This window comes from Cicer arietinum, chromosome 1 (genome assembly GCF_000331145.2).
Source record: "Cicer arietinum cultivar CDC Frontier isolate Library 1 chromosome 1, Cicar.CDCFrontier_v2.0, whole genome shotgun sequence".
Taxonomy (NCBI): Eukaryota; Viridiplantae; Streptophyta; class Magnoliopsida; order Fabales; family Fabaceae; genus Cicer; species Cicer arietinum.
This window is the reverse complement of record NC_021160.2, coordinates 42293443-42305208: the sequence shown is the minus strand read 5'-3', so window position 1 is coordinate 42305208 and position 11766 is coordinate 42293443. Positions and strand designations below refer to the sequence as shown.

General features: G+C 34.8%; 1 protein-coding gene across 1 annotated transcript; it reads right to left on the bottom strand.

Moving 5' to 3' along the window:
- Positions 1-777: 777 nt before the first annotated feature.
- Positions 778-10979, bottom strand: LOC101500903 (protein PAT1 homolog). The gene is made up of 5 exons (XM_004488777.4): positions 10609-10979; positions 9580-9722; positions 9282-9338; positions 4482-4545; positions 778-3798 (listed from the first exon to the last, which is right to left on the bottom strand). The coding sequence occupies exons 1-5, from the start codon at positions 10700-10702 to the stop codon at positions 1517-1519; spliced, it is 2640 nt and encodes an 879-aa protein (XP_004488834.1). The 5' UTR covers positions 10703-10979; the 3' UTR covers positions 778-1516.
- Between the last annotated feature and the right edge of the window lie 787 nt (positions 10980-11766).

The following is an 11766-nucleotide window of genomic DNA, read 5'->3' as shown; positions in this document are numbered from 1 at the left end:
TTCTCATTTTTAATAATTTTTTTAAAAAAATAAAATAAAAAACAAATGTTAATGAATCATTGAACAAATGAAGTAAATACCTTCAATCTGCCTCTTCAATTTTTCTTCATCTTGTCTCAATGCCTCCTGTATCATAAAAACGCCACAATTTTCTTCTTCAATCGTAGCACAACACAAAAATATAGGACAAAACAACACCACAAATGATGAAACACATAGAGCAAACAGGCAAAAAAAGAGTTGTTGATGGACAAATTCAATTTACTCTCTCGATCATAAAATATAAATTAAAAAATTTGATACATTCAAATTAAATTATAGATAAAAACTTCAACTTTTATGAACGAAGTAGTATTTGCATAGATCCAGCAATCTAAGTCAAGTCTTTTTTTTCAAAATAAATACTCCTTTTTTATTTTACAATGGATATCATTTTTATTCATTTGTACATATTAAGAAATGAGTATATATACTACAGAGAGAGAATAATAAATTTCCCAAATTATCTTAAAAATTAGTATATTTTGCGCTATCATAATTACAAAATGAAATATAATATTTAAAAAATAATGTACATAGTATTAATTAGAAGATACAATTAAACGGAAAAAAAAAAATAATTTAACATTAAAAGTTAAAAAAGACATTTATTTTGAAACTTTTATTTATAGAAGGAGCATTGAAAATTGTACTCTATCAAGGAAGAATGAGCACACATTTTCAACCATTCGTTTATCCTCATCCTCAAATGCAAATGTAGAAAGAACCTTAACAAAATCCAAAGGTAAAGCATGCTAAACTCATATAAAAAACAGTAAAGTGAATATCCTCACAAGTTTAGGGAATACATAAGAAACATATATACAAATTGACAAAATTCTAAAACGTGTTAACAAAAAAAAAGATAAAATTATGCAGCAGGTTCAATACAACTTATTCTTCACTAAAGTATTCCTTTGAGTTTCATTCAGCATGCTAAATTGTCAACTTGTTTCTCAGCAAAGTTTGCACATATCCCCAATAGCCCATACTATTTTTCCGACAGAACAGTTCTTTCACAGATACTATGCGAGTGCAACCCACCCTTCACCCTTCTATATATAATAATAAGAAAGGGGAGCCATATATTGCCTAAAAACCTGTACATACTAACTACTGTGTTCCTACCAGCCACACATAGTAACAAAATAAGCTCCCTTGTCAAGAGAAAAATAAAAGACAAGAGGAACAAATCAAGCCAAGTGCATCATATAATTAAGGGCCTGATTGCAAATTTGTTTCACAATGCTGCACATCTTTTTCTGCATCATGACAACTAGTAGATAATTATGGATGAGGAAGAAGCCTTCATCCATCATCATATAGAAACAACTCACACTTCCATTTAAGATTGCTCCAGAAGTACTTGAGCACTTAATGTATTTGAACAGATGCAGGGTTGTCCTTACGACATTTGACGTGACTTTTCAACCCAAAAAACCATTATCAGTAGGAGTGATTCTCTTGCAGTTATCTTTCAACTTAGTACTGTCTCTGAATTCACAAGACCACCACTGCCCCCGGCATTACTGTTAAATCCAACGACAGGAACAGAGCGCTGAGCAAAATCAAGCAATAACTTCCTTTGACGGTCATCAGTGTGAGGGAGACTTGCACGCAAGAGTTCAACAGGCATTTCCTTACTAATAGCATTAGCAGCATCTGGTCCAATGTCATCTACATTTGTTGTGCTTTGTATAAGCAGGGACTGCATGATACTATGGTATTTATTCATGCAATATTTAGTAAGAAGGCCAAAGAATTCATCAAACGAGGCCTGCCAAAATGACCGATTACCCATATTATAGTTGCAAGCTGCATGTGGATCGGTTAGAAGTTCGGCAGCCCTCTCGAGAACAGATACCAAAATAAGGGAAGCACCATCTCCAGCAGTGCTTCCAACAGGGCGTAGAGGAGGATGCTCTGCAGAACAAACAACTGCAGCAAGACAGGCACTAAGAGCACCGAGGTCCATACCTCGAATGCATTGGCAAACAACCTTGGCAAGGCTGCTTGTAGTCTCTGCAGCGGCTGGATCCGAGGGGAGACCACCAAATAAGAATCTTAAATGCCGAAAGACGGTCATGCATACTATCCGCATAAGCTCACTGCCAGGAAGAAGCAACTGAAGATACTTCGCGAGGAGCTTGCGTCCCTTGGGGAGAGATACAATCCGTAAGAAAACAAGGTCATCCTTAGCTGCAAGTCCAACCTTGTGCCCATTCTTTCCGAGTGGGTCAACCAGTTGAAGTGAAGTAGCTAATCCTTCTAACAGGACCTGCCTTCTTCGTCTTAATTGGGTTCCGCCATCTTGTGGCTGATTAGACTGTAGGAAACGATCAATATCATCTACATCAAGAAGAAGACAGAGACCGTCTTCAATTGTGACTCTGGCAGCAAATGTAGGCTCCCGTTCAAGTGGCTTCTCTGAAATCTTAAGCTCAGAGCTACCAGGGACAGAAGATTTTGGAGGATCGACCTCAAGAAGAGGGCGAGGCCGACGAATAGACGAAAATGAAACCCTCCCTAGAGTATCAACTTGAAGAAATGCATGTGGATCAGAATTAGAACGAGTTCGTGAAGGAAGTTCCTTTATTTGGGTTGGGCAGAACGGATGTTTTAACTTAGAGACAGAAGGTTTTTTCGCAAGACGGCCTTGGTGATAATAGTCATCTATGTATGGATCATTACTATGAGTCACAGCAAGCTGCATTCTAAGAATACTCTCAATTTCATCACTTGTCATATACTTAGACCGAAACTGTAATGAGCTGCTATCACTCTTCTGGCTACTGGCATCAGAACCCTGATGGGATAAACGGTGACTATGCTTACCTTTTTGACTTGATTTCGGCCTATGATCATACTTGCTATTGACTGATGAGCCAGAGGAGGAAAGATGGGGATTATATAAATGGGACTGGAAGCCTGACAAATAGCCTGCAGATTGCTGAACAGGATGATGCAATCTATGCTGCTGCTGTTGCAATTGAGCCATCAAGTGAGGAGAAACTGATCCATTATGAAGGTTTAGTTGTTGCTGCAACATATTACTAAGTAGGTTGGAACGTTCTCCTGGATATAACGCTGCTTGGTTGACCAATTGGTTCTGTATTCGTTGAGTAAGAGAGGAACCGGTAGAAAATTGACGCATGTTTCCACCAAAATGTGACCCAAGGTTTAAACCACTCAATTGTAGTGCAGAATTGGAGAAATGTGAACGGTTCTGAGACGATAGTGCCATCTGAGCTGCAGCTCCGGTGTGATAAGGAATGTTTAAGTGGCCTGTACTATGACTTGGAGAAGCTTGCGGAGATCGACCACCAGGTGGAGGATAAGAAGTGAATGAAGACTTCGGTAGCAATATCGGCTCACTAGAAAAACGAGTAAGCTCCTGTTGTTTGTCGGGATATGAAGATGTTCTGTACAAAGGTGATTCTTGTAACTGTGGAATGCCGGAATGAGGCTGAGATGACCATCGTTTGCCATCATAAGTTGTTTCAGTATCATAAATGTGCTGATCAAGCCAGTTATGAACTGGCTCACTAGAGCAATGTTGGAGGTGGTAGTTTTGATCTTGCCTTTGCTGCTCAGGATATGAAGATGTTCTGTACAAGGGCTTTGGATTCTGTAAATGGGCAAGAGAAGATTGGGGCTGTGATGACCATCTTTTTCCATCAATTGAGCCTTCACTATCATAAGCATTCTGATCAAACCAGTTATGTACTTCGTCTCTTTGTGGAAAATCAGATGCAGAGTCTGAATACAATACAAAAAAAAATATACAAATCAGTCAAATTGGAAAAAAAAAAAATTGTCTACTGTGAAACAGGGATGGGGGGTGGGGGGATAAAGCTGCTAAAACCCAGCAAGACGTAGCCCCTTTGAAAACAAGAGACACAAAAGAGTCATAAACTCCTCATCTTAAAATGTTCTGATATGGATTTCAAACAGACATGACCAGACCTGAAAAATCATTATACTAGAGATAACCCCTCAGATGAAATATCTAAAATAGCTTAAAACTAGTGCCTTTACTCAACCATTGTCCATTAAGTTTAAGACTACACGGCGCAAGAAAATACTGTATGGATTCAACACATTTAAGTTATCATCACTTTTATCAAACTCCTTTTCATGAATAGAGGAAGTTTTCTTCTTAAATCAAAAATTACAAACTCCTTTTCGTACAAAATTTTATAAATAAAAAATACATAACCTTCAGAGAGACCATTTTGACTGATACATTACAACTTCACTTATATATTTGTCATGTCGTTAAATTCAGGAGACATTTTTGACAGATAATCAATTTTGAGGACCAATTTGCTTAATCACTCGAAATGTTAAATAAGTAAACAAAAAAAATTGAAAAGCCTGGCATTATTTGGTTGGATAAAGGAAAAAGAAAATTGGTAGTTAAATACAGTTGCTTTACTCACTTTCTCTTGATCCCCGTTCTCCAATAACACCTGGGTTTCTTGGTCCGCTGACGACCTTGTTCAACTGAAATTAAATTTTAAATAAAAAAGAAGCTTAATATGCAGATCAATATGAGTAAAGCAGAAGTGATGACACTGTTTACAGAGACAAAAAGACGAGTATGATCAAAATCATAGCAGCAACAAAATGATTCACAAAAATTGCACATATAGGCAACCCAAATATCAAGATTATATCAAACAACTAACTTTTGTAGAGTCTGAACTAGCTAGTTGATGCCTATAACATTCAAATATGTTTGAAATGCCTAAGAAAGCAAGCTAATGAGATTAATCTTTTATTTACTAACTCTTCCAGTTCAACGATTTAATGAATGAGATAATAGCTAATTGTCAAAACTAATGGATTTACCAACCATAGGAATTAAGCTCCCAGGAATGGCAAAAGGGAAAAGGACAGAAAATATTTGATGAAGCAGTATATTAACAATCTCAGACAATGCAGTGTCAGAAATACCTTTTACCAATGCTCTTTTAAAACTAAAAGTCCCAAAATTTTAAAATCGTTATCAGAATATTTGTCATCATAGTTTTTCCATCTTCTCAGAATTACAAGCAGCATGACTGACCTTCTCGTTTAGGATATAGGATAGGGATGAGTTTGTTAGGATATGCAATGAGGAGGAATTAATTAAAATATATAGGATAAAGAAGAGTTAGTTGGGGAAGTTATTAATTGACAAGGTTGTTATAGGGTGCAATCATGTATAAATAGAAAGACATTTGTTTAGAGGGGAGAATATTCAGATTTGTATACTTGTGTGAATCGAGAAGTGGCTCTGTTGTAAAAGTGTTCTTCTATTCAATGAAATTTCTTGGTCCCTAATATCCTTGCTCCATACTAACTCCCAAAGAAACAGAGAAACAGCAATTTAAAAAGAGAGAACAATTTTGCACACAAAACATGTGAAGAAAACCGGCCAAAGGAAGAAAAACTACCTAACTGGTCATATTTAGGCAAAGATTTTAAAGTTGCATGATTGACAGGAATAACAAAGGGTTTGGGTTTAAGCTCAGAAGATGTACTGGCCTATCACTAATAATGCTTTTGTTTTCATTTGCCAAGTGTATCCAGGAAACAGAAAACAGGGACAAGAAAAATAAATCTGTAACAACATTCGACATTGTCAACCAACAGCAAACTTAGGCCTACATCCACAGGGAAAAATAAAGAGAATGACTGTGATCAACAAAGATTATCAAGCGGCCTCTTAATACAAGAAACATGAGATAATCTAAGGATGGTTACCCAAACAAAGTACTTTGGTGCTTATCAAATGGTATTAGAGATGGTTACCAAAGTCTCAGAAAGGGTTACATATGGTGAGGCTCGCCATAAAAAGGACAAGAGAAGCGTTATAGTGTTTAGCCACCAAAATATCAGCTCTCAAGGCGGTGCTATGATAGGGACTTCGGTTTAATGAGGTGTCTAAGTGCAACATCAAGTAGCATGGGATACTCACAGAAATTAAGTGGTTTGATTCTTCCCCCAGACAGCTAGCTTTAAAGGGAGGGTTTCCGAAGTGCTCGAGTGCTTACACGTTTTTATGACCCCTCAACTTTGTTGTCTGTGTAATCCCTCAACTTTTACCATGTCAGAGATTATAATACAAAAACAATTTTTGTATCTTAATCTATAAACTTAGGCTATTGGAATAGCTGGTTTATGGTGTGGCATCAAAGCCTCTGACCATGTGATCTAGAATTTAATCCATGCTAACACATTACTCATTCCTTCAATAAAGAGATGAATTTCAACACGGTAGATGAGTCGGTGCATAGTCCACACTCAACACTTCAAACCCAGAAAGCTCGTGTGAGTGAACGTGTTCATGATATATAATAAAAATCACTCACGAATTCAACAAATAGCTTAAATTTTTGGGATAGTTGGTTCATGACATGCCACAAAACTTCATGAAAGATTTTTGTTGAGTAACAGAGTGCAAAGCCCGTGAATATTTTTGTTGTGTAAAATATTTTGGTATTTTAAACTTAAAAAACCCTAACATTCACTTTCCTTCTCTATTCTGCTCAAACTCCAAAACTTCTCTTTTCTCGAAAACTTCCACTCTGTGTGAGAAGAATAAGAACTTCTCTCTTCTCTATTCTGTATACTTTCCAGCTGTTGTCGACCTCACTGCCACATCTATCTTTCTGCGTGACCCAGTATAAGGAACTTGTATTAAAAAAAAATCCCGTTTGGTGAGAATAGAACAGATGATGAGATGAGGCCACATTAAAGGTGTGTTTTTTAATTTTCCCCTCTGTTATTGTAAGAATAGAAACAGTCGCCTCGTTTTTGGTGTTTTCCCCCTCTGTCCAGCCATAGCTTCATCTCAAGGTCCACAAAGTAACATCACACTGAATAATGCATCGTAGAGACATAAACTTCTTTGTTTCCATGATTTTTGGTGGTATTTACATGTATATCGTGCTTAAGAGTTGTATCTTTCCTTTGCTAATTATAATATTTCATGAGTTGAGTTATTTGTTTAATTTTATATTAGCCTAATTATGAATATTTATAGTATTGATCATATACTCTCTCTGTCTCAAAATGAGTGACTCATTTGCATAACAAATTGTACCAAAATGAACGACTCTTTCAATTTTCTATGCCATATTAATTACTTTTTTCCAATTGTTCACTCTAATTAATACTACTTAAATCACTCCTAAATGAATATATTTCAATTGCCATTTATCGTCACGATGGATTAGTAAGGGTAATTTAGTAAGGGTGTGTTTGGTTGGGAGGTTTGGAGGGGAGGGGATATTTTAAATTATGTGTTTGGTTCATTTTTCAGAAGGGGGTGGGGGTGGGGGTGGGGTGAGGTGAGCCACATCCCTCCTAGACCTCATTTTGCTCTGCCACCAAACTGTAGTGTTGTCGAATTGCGGCCATGGCGGAAATTGAGCTTACCACCATACAAAGCTCATGGTGTGGCAGATTTTGTATGGCGGCCGCTACGAAGGAAACAGCCATGGCAGAAAAGGCGGGTTTTTTCATATGAAACAGAAAAAATGTAAGTAGGGCTATTTTACCAATTTACTTCGTCTATATATGCGCTTCTTCTCTCTGCTCTCTACCAAGTTCTCTTTCTCTCTGTCGCAACTGCGAGCACCACCACCCCCCAACTGCATGCGCGACTGCAAGCACCACCACCACCAACTGCTTGCGCAACTGCAAGCACCACCACCATCAACTGTGAAGACCACTGACAACTGTGAAGACCATGTTGTGACCACCACCCAGCAGCTATCTCTTCTCTTCTGAGGTGCACACAAAGTTCTCTCTTCTCTCTGTTTATATTTTTCTTATTCTGATAAGTAATTTGTTTCTTTTTTTTCTTTTTTACTTCTATTTTTTTCATCATTTCCTAATCTATTTTTTCTTCTGTATTTCATTATTTTTTTGCTCTGCTTAAGCTTCTTTTTCTGTTTTTGAAATTATCATAAATCTGTTTTTAATTGTTTATTAATTTAATTTAATTTAGTTTTTAATTGGTGTTTTATTTATTTCAGCACATATATGTTTTTTAATGTGTCTGCCATGCTTCTGCCATTATCCCTTCCGCGCCATATGTTTATGGTGGATTTTCGGCTCGCCACCATAAACCGCCATTGACAACATCGAATTGGAGGGGTTTTGAGGGGAGGGGGCTAAAATAACTATAAACCATTTAAAATTTCTCACCTCCTCTTGAAACCAAACACATTTAAATATCCCTCCCCCCTTCCCCTCCCTTCAATTGAACCAAACACACCCTAAAAGTGTTATTCTCTGTCTTTCATTTATACATTTTTCTTAATATGTGTGAAATGGTGAAATGGGTCACTCATTATGCGACGGAGAGTAATTAGTCCAAAAATTGTTCAAATATAGGCCAACCCGCCACGTGCTATCCCAATTTTGGGGCCGACCGCTCCACATCACTTTCCTATTTTAGTAACCCTTTAATGCTTCCATTATGCATGGTTCTGTCGAATATTAACAAAACCTGAACATGGTCTTAGATTCTATAATACTATCAATGTCAGCAACCATACTACTGACTAGTATCAATTGGGAATTGGAAAATCAGCTCATCTAGAGGACCCTTGATATGATAAGATATGTTTAAGGAGGAGCACATGATATAAAATGTGCTTCACCTTAGTAAAAGAAAATAACCTAGAAACAGCCCTTTTCACAAGTCAAGCTTAGGATCTTCAAGTATCTGGCATAATAGCATGGCCAACAAGCATAGAAACCCTAACCAAGATAGCAAAAGCATACAACAAGCGAGGAAAACCATACTCAAGCATAGGATGAAGCTTCTTACTTTATACCTTAAACTAACTTAAATGCATGATCCTCTTTCATAGTTACCAAATATGGATCAAACACCTGGCTTGTTTTAACTTTTCCTCGGGGGAATATTTTGAAATTTTAATGGAGACAGATGAAATTGAAATCATGAAAAAACAGTGCAGGGATAATTAATTACTGTTGAACATTCGTTTTTTACTCTATCCAATTCATGACTAAACTCATATTTGAAACATTAAATCAATCATATTACAAGAACACTTTTTTATAAAAATACATAATTAAAATATATATTTTTCTCATTTTTGCATGAAGTATGCAAATTATAAAATTATCATGATCACGTGATTACAGCACTTAGTCACTTATCTAATAAAAATCTCTAGAATCCAGAAAAGTGTGATAACCGTATTTAACATCCTTACCTTCCAAAAGGTGGTTGTAAGGTCATCAATATCAGAAAGAGATCTTACATCCTCATCCTGCAAAATGAGATTGAAGGTTAGTTGATACAGAATTCAAGAATCATATATGTGAAACGCTAATGACTGGTTAAAGTAAAACATCCATTTGATTTTCCAGGGAGAGTGAGAAAGGAAGGGAGGAGAGATGTTGCTAAATTAGAACGGTAAGCTCAACATGATTATTATATTTCAAAAACATTCTAATCATATGAACTTTGAAAGAAAAAGAAAAAAATAAGACATGAGATTGAAAATTAACCTGTTCTCTATTGAGAAAGAACTCCTCCTCGTTAGATTCAACAGTAGGCAAATAGGCATCGTCTTCTAACCCTCCCAACTCAACTTCCTGGACTGCATCTTTACCAAAGAATGCATATTGTGATGCATCAAAAACAGTACCCCCTGCATAACAAAAACTTCATCAAATACATTTTACCAATTTCATAGTGCTACTTAACATGAAAAGTAAATGTAACAGTGTTGCACTTGCATATAGCAGAGAATTCCCATGTGACCATAATTCCACCAAACCAAAACAAAGGCTACATAAGCGCAGAGAATTCCCATGTGACCATAATTCCCACCAAACCAAAACAAAAGCAACATAAGCACACCACCAAGTATTAAAAATATATTTACCTGTTTCAAAGTGTATGAACAATAACTTTCAATTTGAAAAGCAAGACTAGACCATTGGAAGTACAAACACCGCGTCTTTTACTCAGGAAATTTAGAAGATATTATTGCAAATAATATTATATAAAAAAGCATTGATAAAGGGAGAAAATACTACTAAGCAGTATTTTGATCAGTTTTGTGGCCAAATGAAACTGTCCCGAAACATAAATAACAGTAACAAGCTCATTACAAACAAATTAAAGATATAGCAATTATTCAATCATAAAACACAACTATCATCAACTAAAGCAGCCAATCATAGCATAAATACAAAGATTCCAACAACAATAATTCACACATAAATAAGTTTTCCTTTAGCTATCTTATTCTATAAAAAAAAAAAAAGTTCTTCTTACGCTACTATAAAATCCATACAATAACTTATACATTAAACTTAATTATGTGAATTCAATATAACAAACAAATAAACAACTCGAAATGCAAAAAATAACTAACAATAAAGCACTAAATCATGCAACAATTTACCTAAAAACTCAAATTAAATTACTGGCTAAAAAAACCAGATCTATACGAACAAACTGAATCAAAGAACACAAAAACAAATACCCATTAAACACAAAGGAATTGATTCCAGGAATATGAAGCAAACCTGTGGGAATTACATCCCCCAATTGCCTAAGATCCCGAGTGTTAGAACCTCCATCAATATCACCCCCACCACCAAATCCATCCATATCAACCATAAAAACGCTAAAGGATCAGAGATTCGAAGCGAAAAAAGAACCAATGTTAGAAATAATGAATCTTGAAAGAGTTTAAGATTTTTTCTGAATGTTTAAGCAAAAACGGTTAATCGAATGAGAGGAATGAGGAAGAGAAGATCTGTGCTGGGAATTTAGCACATATAAGATGGGTTCGATTTGGATCAGAGAGAGAAAGAGGAACCCTAGAAAGCAGATATAGGTCGAATAGAATTACAGAAAGAATTTGTTCTGTTGTTTTGAAAAATAAATAATATAAAACAAAATGAGACATTTTCGCATGGAAATAACATGGAGTGGTGGTGTAAAGTAAAAGGAACAAATTTGAAGATATTTTTTTTTGGTCGAATTAGTAAAATTTATTTCGTAAAATCTATTTCGCTCAAATGCAAATTTATTCTCTTATTTTTGTCATTTTTATAAAAAAAATTTGTCTTATCATTGTTACAAATTTTAGATCATGTTAGCTATGTAAAAAAATTTATAGAGACATATAATGTTGATTAATGAAAATATATTATAAAAATTTAATTTTTTTCTATTTTGATTGTGTAATTTTTTTTTATATATCCAATTAAAATATTTTAAAAAAATATTTATAGAAATACTTTGACAATTAATCGAAAAAAGTGAAAGTCGTAAATACATGTGTAAAAATATTTTATATGTATCAAAATTAAATTCTTCGTGAAAATATGTTAGAATATAGTTTTAATGTATCCATTTTATTAATTTACAATTTCAATTTTTCTATTTATTTATGTCAATTTTGGTCTCCACTTTCAAAATTATTGAAACTTAATTCTATTTTTAATTTGAATTTTAATTTAGTGATATGACAATCATTTAATTTTTTAATTTATGTGTGTACGATGAAATAAAAATTATTGTAACATGAATTTTAAATTAAATAATATCACTTTAATAATTTTTAAAAATAAATGAATTTTTAAACATACTTTTTATTTGAAAAATTCTAAAAATTGAATAAACACTCTAGAGTCTAAAGGAAATTATATAAACGCTGCTTTGATTGACTTGGAAAG